This window comes from Trachurus trachurus (assembly GCF_905171665.1).
Source record: "Trachurus trachurus genome assembly, chromosome: 19".
In the NCBI taxonomy this organism is placed as follows: Eukaryota; Metazoa; Chordata; class Actinopteri; order Carangiformes; family Carangidae; genus Trachurus; species Trachurus trachurus.
In genome coordinates this window covers 11705527-11717051 of record NC_139913.1, presented here as the reverse complement: position 1 = coordinate 11717051, position 11525 = coordinate 11705527, and the positions used below count along the sequence as shown (strand labels likewise).

The 11525-nt window shown below is 38.9% G+C and overlaps 1 protein-coding gene across 1 annotated transcript; it reads right to left on the bottom strand.

The window, feature by feature from the left end:
* Nucleotides 1–992: 992 nt before the first annotated feature.
* Nucleotides 993–10259, bottom strand: sfxn2 (sideroflexin 2). The gene is made up of 11 exons (XM_083993678.1): nucleotides 10005–10259; nucleotides 8072–8242; nucleotides 7519–7617; nucleotides 6140–6215; nucleotides 5792–5877; nucleotides 4565–4625; nucleotides 4385–4451; nucleotides 4223–4272; nucleotides 4083–4132; nucleotides 3924–3971; nucleotides 993–1938 (listed from the first exon to the last, which is right to left on the bottom strand). The coding sequence occupies exons 1-11, from the start codon at nucleotides 10157–10159 to the stop codon at nucleotides 1839–1841; spliced, it is 963 nt and encodes a 320-aa protein (XP_083849804.1). The 5' UTR covers nucleotides 10160–10259; the 3' UTR covers nucleotides 993–1838.
* Nucleotides 10260–11525: the final 1266 nt, after the last annotated feature.

Below are 11525 nucleotides of genomic sequence, written 5' to 3'. Positions count from 1 at the left end.
AGATTAAGTTAAATTTAATCAAACTAATGATAAAATAACATTTAAAAAAGGAATCAGTGGAAGATAAAGACGTTCCTTCAGGTTTGAGGTTTATTTAGGGCTATTAGCATGGTTGTTTATGACTCATTATTATTGTGTTGTAAACAGGTGAAAATACATTTCTGGCTGATCCAGTTTATACGTCAGGATAATAATTATAAATGTATAACACTAGCATCTTACTCGTTTACATTTGATAGATTTTCATTTCAGTATATCAGTTTTAGTACTTGCCAACATTGCAAAACAGTATTATGACACAAAACAAAACAGCAGCTCCTGTGGTTTGGATATTGCACTAGGTCATATTGCGATTTAATTTCAAAATGTGTCTTTACGCAAGGTCCAAACAAGATCCACATCTTCAAACTGCTTTTGAAACTATTTAGCACTGGCTCAAATGTACAGTTTCTACTATTGCATTGATCTTTACTGATGCTCCTGTTCTTCTTCTCCAAAGTTACATCACAACTTTTATATGTAATGGTATATATTTACTTGTCATTGTCTTCTCAAAATGTGAATATGAAGTTTGATTTGTCAACGTTTCATTCCACATCTGGTGACGTGTCCTTAACCCAGTTCAATGCACACATCTGGATGTGCTGTGCTGTATCTTCTCTCTGGATCTGAAGTCAACAGCTACGCAGTGTTTATTTGCCTGGTTCGTAATAATGGAGAATTAATTTGTAATGGTTCACAGATTACAGGCTCGACTAATTTTAGTTTATGGTAGTGCTGTTAAACCTGCAGCATCATCATCATCCAGTGGTACGGCCCCCCGACGTTCATGCGACTCTCATAAATCACAGTCACACGAAGCTGCTGCAATTATGACTCAGCTTCTCCACAAAGCTTAATTAAAAACAACCTAAAATTAAAACCGGACAGCTTCTTCTTGACAGCCTTGTTAAATGCTGCCGAAGACTTAATATAGATCATTTTGTCACAAACAGAATTTAGACTTCTTTATTCCAAATATTTGTGTGGTTTTATTCCAGCTGAGTCAGAGTTTACAGGATGACACAACCCAAATGGCTATTGGCTAACCCCTCTCAGATAAAGCATACAAACACGTCAAAGATCTACCTTTGTTCTGGCAGAAGAGGGCAGTATCCTCCACCTTTAACCACACAACCACCACATCTGACAGTTTCTCTCACGCCACAGCCACACTGCATGACCATTTCTGACTTCTCTGTGCATAGAAGTATTATTTGTGTGTGTGTGTGTGGTTTCACAGTAAAGCCAATGATAACAATGACACAAAAAAAAACAAAAAAAAGCACACAAACAGAAAACCCAGCAGCGTTGTTGCTCCTGCCACTTTTTTTTTTTTTTTCTCGAAGGCACAGATTGTAAGGAGGCTTGGCAGGCAGAAGCATTTTCCAACATCGAGACACACGAGAAAACAACTATACGGACGAGTCACACCGTGAAAGAAGACAAACTAACACAGAGATCTACGCCGTGAAAATGAAACATGATGTTCCTGAGAGGAGAATCATTTTGGTTTCTCAACAGGAGTACACTCCCCCCTTCATATGTCACGTTTTAACGCAAAGGAAACATTTGACCCAAAAGAAAAAGAAAATTGGATAAAAAATAGAAGAAATTACACAACTGATCAGAAATCTTTCCACCTATAAGCACCATTTTGTAGATATTGAGGCTATAAGTATTTCATCGTGACTGATAACCATTAGAAAATCAAGTCAAATGGACACAAACACACACATGTATCCGCTCTCATGTGTCCAATAGGTAACAGTTATATATCATCCCTCCGTCGTTCAGCCTCACAGGCCTTTGTTGAAGTAAACTTGTTGTACAGCGTCTCCATATCGGGACACGATGGAGTCTCTCAGCTCCGGCTCCAGACTGGACACGGCCATAGAGCTGTTAGAGAGAGAGAGAGAGATGGAATAAGTTAGATTAAACAAACTAACGCTGGTTTGTTTGCTTGTGCAGAAAGCCTCAGACTAAACAGACATGTCCTAATCATTACTAATGAGTTGGAGAGGACATGAGTTTCTCAGACTAAATCCATTAGTTCAATTAGGATCAACAGAACGTTCTCTTCAGCCGCTTTTAAAAACATTTTCATGCTCACAAAACATATTACTGAACCACATCTGCTCTTTTTTTTTTGACACAACTATGTGAACATAAGGGACTATATGAAACAAGTTGTTGCATATATAAGAGGGCCAAGTCTCTACAGAGATCTTTTATTCATAGAGTCGTATCATTATGGAATAACCAACATCCATATCTCCACTGTAGTAAGCACAACAAAATCGGTCTTAAACGTTATTTGAAAATGTAAATTGATTACGGCATTGTAAGGGAACTGTTTAAGTAGCTTTGTGTTAAGTTAATTGTTCATTTCTCTTTAATTGTTTTGTGTGTTATTTTTGGTTTGTTTTGTTATATTATGGTTGGTGGATTAAATTCTGGCTGTTAGGTTTTTGTTTTATTTATATTGAATGCTAATATGTATGTTTGCTTTTGTATGTTTCGTGAGGACCCCAGTATGATTAGCTGAATGCTACGGCATCAACTAACGGTGATCCGTAATAAAATATATAAATAAAGAAATATGTTTCTACGATATGAGGAACGGAAATTCTGATTTCTGTCCCTTCAAGCTGTGACTCCGACGTTGTGGATCGTCTGTCGTTTTTGCAACAAATCTTAAAATCTCCAAACTGTCACTATCGACCAGGCTCTGCCGCTGGTCCAGCATAAATCTTGTGACTACTTCAACTCAAAACCTCCCTGAATTAAGTACAACTGGTCCAAAATGACACTCAAAAAGGGTTCATGTGACAGTTTTAACACCTTTAACGTCGCTCCTGTTCAAGTTTAGCATTAAATTTAAAAATAAATTCCTCTGATCACTTAAAGAGCTCTACACTGCATCTACAATCTGTGTGACCTGTCTCTTTAAACATGCTTTTACATGATGTCCTCCTTGTCTGTGTTTTATATCGCCACTGTGTGTTTTATCCTTTTCACTGTCTTCACAGTCTCCATCTGTGTTTTATACTTTCGGCCTGTGTTGAACTTTGTGGCTCTTGAAAAGTGTAAATTAAGTTACTCACAGACTGACAACAGACTATTTACTGAATATTCAAACTTTTGAACCCCAATGTAATTCAACCTAATTTACAAATTGACTGTCAATGAACCAGACAATAATCTAATCATGCCTTTTCCCCCAAACATCTCAGACTGTGTCTGCACTGAGATTAATAAACTACTCATTTTCTAATAAACATCAATCTTACAAAGAAGGAGAAGAAACATCCCACACACTACTCATTGCTCGGCATCACAGCTTATTGATTATTCAAACCTCTTGGTCTCTCTCAGTGATTAATACATTGTCATGCAGTGTTTGGGATATTCTTATTATTATTTGCTCCTGTACCTGAGATCATGTGGATGTGTGAACTCTCATCTAGAAAATTGGCCAATAAACATAAACGAGCTGAATCTTGTTTTGTTAAAACTTTTGTTCCGTTTCCTCGTCTCAAGAAAACACAAAGCTGCTTGTGAAGCACTTTTCAACAACAAGGCCATTCAGAGTCGTTTATATAACGACATAAAGGCATAACGAGGAGTTATAAAAGAAACTAGGTAATATAAAAAGACAACGAGACACATATCGGCTATAAGCAAAGTGAAATATAAGAATAAGTTCACTGTAAATAGAATAAATAGTAGAATAAAAATCACAGATAATTGGTGCCATTTAAACGTATTAATGATGAAGAGGCCGTTGTGATTAAAACCAATGCGAGGGCAGCGAATGCACCATTAAGTTTATAAGCTTCATGTGTTGTCAGCAGGTTAAAGTACAAACACAGGTTCATTACCATCTCTGAGGAAACAGGGAGCAGGCCGCCGGCACCATGAAGACCAAACTTCAAACAGAAAAGAAACAAAAAGAACAAAGTTAGTCGATTTTTTTTTTCTTTTAACTTTACGAGGACGATAAAAATTCCTGCAAACCCTGTAACCCTCCGTCTACTTACAAGACGCCGACCATCATCACTTGAATCGGCCCGTGGAGGAAAGTGATTCTCTGTGAAAAGACAGAAAGAAAAAAAGAGTTGATCGGAGATGCACATATTCATGTTGATGAATCTGAGCAGGAGAAGACAAAAGGTCTGACCTGCATGAACTTGTACTTCTCCAGCCTCTGCATGATGATGGGGAGCACGACTGACAAGAGAGAGAGAGGAAGTTAACAGAGGACGAGGATAAACTTCAACAACTCGATTAAATATTCATGAAATTAAACGTGTCTGCTGCTGCTGCTGCTGCTGCTGCGTACTCATTCCTGGTGCAGCCATGGTGATCCGAGAGACGACCACCTGCGTGATGCCTTTCACTGCTGCTTTCTGTAGAGGACACACACACAAAAAAAGAGACGATTCAAAGACAAAAACATAATTTTCTTTTTAAGATTGTAAACTGTTGTACATTTATTTTCGAATACAGAAAGAGTGCTGACCGTAGAGTGACCCAGCTTGTTCCCGTTTTCATCGGTGACAGCAATGCCGTTAAGAATCTCCCTGAGAAACAGAGAAAAACATGTATTAAAGTGCAAAATTAAAAGAGAAACTGGAGGTAAAAATGTTTGTGTCACACAGGAGCTTCAGTGTTATTATTTTTGCAAACATTTGGAGGACTGGATACAATTAAATGGTGGTAGATTAAAAGAAAAACATTGTTTTGTCTCTTCTTAGATCCTCCCTTACAGATTTGGCCTGTTTTTTGTTTTTTTCCAAAACTGCATTGCTTCGATCTATAATTGCTAAACCCAAAATAAATTAAGGTGAGTAATGACACAGCAGACATAACAGTCTGTCTCCGTCTCCCCTGTGACTAATACATTGATTTTGATGTGTAAAATTGGTGCAGTGCTCTTTTAAAATAGGACGTGAGGTCACATCTGCACAGCTCAGTACGTACAAGACTATATGTTTGTTTATGTATCTGTACATTATCAATCAATTGGTATAGTCAAGCCACTTGCATGGATAAAAAAGAAAAAATGAAATCCTATATTTATACCTGACGATATTTTTTATTTTTGGAGATGTTATATTCAGATCCGGCCTCCCTCCACACTCCTAATTACAGCTCTAATAAAAGATCCACTCAGTGTGAAACACGTCTCACCACTATTTTAAGACCATTAACGCAGCATTAACGCAGCATGAACACAGCGCTTCATGATCTCACACAGGAAATGTGACGAGGTTTTGCCAGTGAACTCTGCACCATCCAACATACAGATCTCTGCCTGCACACATGCAACCCAATGTCAAGTGGTGTAACTGGTATTTTACTATATACAGGAAAATAAATCTGAATATGGATCACTTCTGCAATGCAACACTATGTTTCCTGACAAATTTTACATAACTTTATATCACATTATTTAGAAAAAAAAGCGATGTTTTTAGGATTCTCAGTGTTGCTAAAAAAAACGCATTAAAATTAAAATATAAAAAAAATCCATTTCAATTTAATGTTTTCAGAAGAAATAAAAGTATACTTTAATCCACTGTAGGCGGATCTTTTGTGGTTACACCATTTGACATTTGCATTTGCGTTCAGTCTTTTGAAATGACATAAAACCAACACGAATACAAAATGTACACAAATCTGATCTGAGACATATATATGAAAATGTCCCCCCCCCCCCCCAAGTGTTTAAAGAGGAGAAACTCACTGTTGCCTCATCATAGGAATGTTAACACAGTTGGCTGCTGCCACGGCTGCAAACGGGACCCAGCGAGCGACAAGAGGCGGAGCTTTCTGCAGGAGAAGGTGGAGACGGAAACATAAGGCAGGTGATGCAAACACGAGGAGAAGCACAGGTGTAAATAATAGGAGTTTATGATTCAGCTCATTATTATGTCATTTAATATTCTCTAAATGTTAGCTGTATCCGCTAAGGACGACATAAAGATGATGGAAGCTTGTTTAAATGTTTCTAATTTTAGGATGACTCATTAAAAACTCGAAGCACTCAGTAAAACTTGAGCAGGTGCAGGAAACAGGAAGCAGGTGTCCGTACCTTTGTGTAAAGGTTCAGTCCGACGGCCGTGGCCAGAGCTGTGCTGGTCGCTGTGATGTAGGCGACGCCGATCTGCCTGAGAGACACAACAACAACACAAAACAGCAGCAGCTGTTGTCGGTTCATGTGTGTTTTGACCTCAGAGATCACACTCGTCTCATCCTGATGTGATTTAATGCACATTTGTTTATATTTAGCCACATATAATCCTACAGTGTGTTTGTGTGTGTGTGTGCAGATCAGAGTCAGTCCTACTCCAGACCAGAGGGTGGTGGTAATGCACCTGCAGTTGGCTGAATATCACAGGAAGGAGGTGAATAACAGAGCACAGCATAGTATATTGTTGTTGTTCAGTATATATATTTTTTTATCCTTGATCAGTTTAAGCTGATAAATGGAAACTTTATAACCAACTCTTCCCGCTATGATGTTGGTGCTGCTCCTTGAAAGATGAAATACACTGTCCAGTTGAAGGAGAAGTCCGGTCATTTTCTAAGTAACGCTCTACAGCTCTGGGTCCCCGAGTGCGACCACAGGAACAAATCCCAGAGGAATCTGTGCAGCCGGGACCTAGCTCTTCTCCTGCTAGCTGCGCTACACTGCAGTTAAACAGCAAAGTAATGGGGCAGAACTTTAAAACCGTGACTTTGGCCTCTATATAATGCTCAGAATATCACTGCATGCTTTGTAACATCCACCAGTTCCTTACCACACAACACTGAGTGTGCATAACTCTGTTAATATGAAAGAGCGTATGAGTGCTAGATGTGTGTTTTTATCACGTACCTCTGTTTACTCTAGCTTCCTGGGTAGACCTTACTAGTTGACTGTCGAGCTGTTTCCATATCAACAAAGACAAAAACGCGAGGAAAACATGGATTTAGGAGGAAAAAAATGATTTTGGATGGGAAAAAAAGCATCAATATGATTATAACTGTTTTATTTCCCCATCCAAAATCATTTTTTCGCAATAATTTCTTGTCTTTTATTCATCACGTCCCCGGTTGTTCAACATCGAGCTGTGTGTTCAGGCTGCAGCGGCGGCACGATTCACCCTACCAAAAGTGTTGTTTACCACTTGAATTAGTTTTGAAACATTATTTTAAAGTGGAGAAACTATGTAGTGTTGTTCGTCTTTCCACCTTAAAAACCAACTTTTTTGTGATTGTTCCTGGCAAAATGGAGATGTATGAAGTTGTGGCTCCTCTGCACAAGAGCATGAGGTCTCATCTATTTTTTATTTTTCTCTTGTACTTGAGTTGTCGAGTGTGTGTGTGTTTCCTGGGCTGTACTTAGTGTTGTAACAATTGGAGCAAAGATGTGGATTTATATCTGGATGAGACGAGACATTTCCACTGCGTGTTCATCGTGGGTCTTACTTGGGAGTGATCGGGGAGGCAGCGTTACGGTTTGTGTAGTTGACCAGAGCGTTGAAGGACTGATTCACCCACTGCCAGAACACCACAGCAGGAACTGTCCTAAAAAAACAGACACATATAGTTTTAAAGGAATAGTTCACCAAAAAATGAAATTCAGTCATTATTACAGTCCTGTATTGATTCATGCGCCCCAGGGAAATTCAATACAGGACTGTTTAGGCTGTAAAAATGTCCTAAATGACGTTGTTTCGAGTAAACTCTGGACTATATCCATTCAGGACACTTGGATTGCAGTGGACGAGCAGTATGGAGGAATATTAAATGGTTTTTGTGTAGTTTTATGGACGTTTTTGTGTCAGGCGCTATTGACTCTCATATAAGGATTTTGTTGGACAGATGCACTTTGAGGAATAAAAAACTACTCCAGAGTATTCATCAGCATGAGGGTGAGTCAATAATGACAGAATTTCATTTTTTGGGGGTCAACTATTCCTTTAAAAGCCCCAGAGCTTCCTCCTCTGTGCAGCGTGTGGTGAAAACGCAGCTCGTCCACCTGTAGAACTGCAGCATGAAGCCGGTGATGGCCATTCCCCCTGGGACCTGGAAGGACATGCGGCCGATGAGGTTCATGCGGTCTCCGGTGTCGGGGTGGAAGGCCGAGTCGTACAGCTTCTTGGCGTAGTGGAGCTGCTCCTCTGAGGTACCGGGAGGGATGGATCCTGCCCTGGAGAGCACCAGAAAACACACACACACACACACACACACACAGACAGACACACACGAGTGAACACACTCATCAGCTTCCCCCAGAAATGTTCTGGCATATCCTGTTCTTTCAGTTTTTTTCGTGTTGAATCTTGCAGGTGACCCCAGGGAAAATCCACTCAAACACAAATTTTACATTCTCCGCACGCTTCTGTCTCGACTCTGGAGCCAAAACCACTGATGATTTTCATAATAAAAGTATCATGGGATTCATATTTTCATATATTAATAGATTGTTCTGTCTACATCAGGTCAGAAAAAAGTGAATAAACAAACCACCTTATGATTCTGTGTCCTGTTCACACTTTGTACAACAACGTACGAGCTGTTTTAGGTTAATTAATTAATGCAAATCAAAAGACTTTAATCCTAAAGTTGACACCAACAAAAATGTTTGTCTTTTTATTTTACGTATATCTTTTTGCAGCAGATGAATTTTAAACGTTGCAGGGGGAGTGATGATGAACCAACTGAGCTGTTAAGACGAAGAGCTGCAGGCGATGTGTGCAGCATGTAATCAGATCATAGCTGCAACAGAGGAGAGACTGTGAAACCCCCCCCCCCCAACCCCCGAGTGTTTCTCCCCCCGTTCTGTCCCACACAGTCACCTGCGACCCTCTCTGTCCCAGATAACGTAACGACTCTGTAGGTTTTAAATGTGCCATCACTTTTACTTGTTTCAAGTTTTGTGTTTGTCTGCCATTTTGATGCAGCAGCTGGTTCGAAGGACTACAATACCCATGAGCCCTCAGGAGCCATATACAGCAGCACAAACACACCATTGAGAGGTGCTTAAAGGTTTGATGTACACAAATGTGCAGCCATTTTGTGACATTAGTAAATCATGTATGTTTGAAATGATTTATCTATTTTATTCTAATCTTTAAAGAGCAGGAGTTTTAAAAGTAGATGCATGAGAGATAGCCCAGATATCACATTGTATAAGACAGTTTTTATGTTTTCTTTTTACAGGGTTTTGGTAACATTTTAACTAAATAACAATTAATTGCGTAGTAATGTCAAGAAATAGCCTTAAAAATAACGGTCAATTTCATAGAGAGCGGAAGCTGAAGAGAGGCTCGCCATAGGACTTCAATTCAGAAAAAATCTCCAGATAACTGAATGGAAGTCAAAATTTTATTTTGTGATCCGATTGAATTGTGTCATGAGAAAAATATATGACCTTTACTTATTTAAAACATCGTGTTTCATGCCAAGAAATCAGCAGTTTGTCGTAAAACGTTAGCGGAAGAATGTATTTTTTATTTTCCTGAATTTTATTTTATAATAATTTTACAACAAAACTGCTGATTTCTTGACATGAAACGTGATGTTTTAAACAGGTAGAGGTCAGATATTTTTCTCATGACACAACTCAATCCGATCACGAAATAAAATTTTGACTACCGTTCACTTACATGGAGATTTTTTCCGAATTGAGTTCCCATGGTGAGCGTTACTTCCTGCTTCCGCTTAAGCTCTCTATAGTAATGTGGAGAAATATAGCCAAGAAATAACGATTGATTGCAAGGAGTGGGTGGAGAAAAACATTTCCCCAAAAAATTCAAAGCATGAAAAGCATGTGTCTCTTTTGCCTTTATGAAAAACATGACATTATTATGAAATTGACCGTTATTTCTTGGCTATTCCTTGACATTATCATGTAATTAGCGGCCTGTAAATTAAAGGGTTACCTGTGTTTTTTTTTGTTTTGTTTTTACCTGCAGCTTTCGACCAAAGCTTTGGCCTCGTCTAGGCGTGAGTCAGGCAGGGCCACCGTTCGCCAGTCGGTGATGTTGAAGAAGTGCTTCAGTCGGCCCATAAACGTAGACTGATCCCATCGTGGGGCATCGATGTCAAAAGAACTCAAAGCCATTTTGTTTAATTAATAAAAAAAAAAAAAAGAAAGGAAGAGAGAGAGAGTCCAAACTTAATGCATTAAAAAGTTAAAAGTCTGTGGTTGGACTCTGGTCACTCTGCAGCTGCAGTCGGAACCTGGAGACAGAGAAAAAGGAGATGTAAAATGTAACAAGAAATGTATAAAATAAAGAAATGATAAAAACAGAAACATACATGAGATTAAACCAGCTGTTAAAAAGCCTGAATTGACCTCAGAGTTAAGTTAAGTGAATAACATGAAGGTCACAGTCTGAGACCCTCGTGTCAACACAACCCTGGTGTAACATTAACAGGTTGGTAGTTCAGTGGGTCACAGAGCGACGGACCCCTTCACCTCTGACCTCAGGAGGAACCAGAGATCTGAGTGTGTGTGTGAGGGGTTAGCATGTATGTGTGTGTGTGTGTGTTGAGCCCCATAAAATCTATCAAAAACAGCTATTTTCATACCCAATTAATCACGTTTTAATCAAACAATTTAGTCTTTTCTTTGCAACGTTGCAGCAAAGGGAATATTTTTAGACTCTAGTGCAGACAAAACAAGTCATGTGATGTCATCTTAACCAAATTTGATATTTATAAAATTATAAAAACAGAAAAACAACTGCGTGACTAATCAGTTTTGAAAGAAGTAGTTAGTTGCAACCCGTGTGTGAGAGACTCAACTGTCTATCAATTGCAAATGTGAAAATGAGAATAACTTTCTTTGGGCTGAGAAAATAAAAGTTAAGCATTTTTTCCCTAAAAATAACCAGTGCTAATTTTATTTTCCTAGACCCACAACAATTAGTCAATTAATCTATTTTAATAACTGACTGATCATAATATTTTTAGACTTTGCTTTCATAGACTTAACTATTAATTAAACAGTAATGGGAATTACTAGCAGCAGCTGTTAAGGAATATTATGAACCCTGTGAGAGTGAACAAGATGCTGTTGTTTAATAGCTTTTTTTTTTAGTTGCTGCTCTGGGTTCAAACCCAACAGATCCCTGAACAAACATAAACTCCTGTTCTTCCCTAAAAAATCATCACTTCCACTAGAAATCATTGACCGCCTCCTGGTAAATGGTTCCACAGTTCGTCGTTTTGGGTTTTTTGCTGCCGCAGCGTTTTGTTTCCCCTCGTCCAACCAGGAGGAACCAGAACCTGCTGACTTCAGCTTTAAAGATCCCACTGTACATATTTATTACTACATTACTAATTATCCACTGAAGGCATTATGTGAAAACAAATCTCACAGCAACAGATACGAGCTCTGCTGTGGTTTTAATCTTCTGTCAATAAAAAAAGAAAAGGGCACACGGAGAGGAGAGGAGTGTATCAGTGCTCTCTGAAGGTTCAGC

What these genes read in the sequence shown, in the direction of transcription:
- sfxn2 (XM_083993678.1), bottom strand. Translation starts at nt 10,159, where the DNA reads ATGGCTTTGAGTTCTTTTGACATCGATGCCCCACGATGGGATCAGTCT. An exon ending in ATTCCTATGATGAGGCAACA is followed by an intron (nt 4,626 to 5,791) that starts GTGAGTTTCTCC and finishes TCTGTTTCTCAG; the next exon opens with GGAGATTCTTAACGGCATTG. An exon ending in CATGGCTGCACCAGGAATGA is followed by an intron (nt 4,273 to 4,384) that starts GTACGCAGCAGC and finishes CTCTCTTGTCAG; the next exon opens with TCGTGCTCCCCATCATCATG.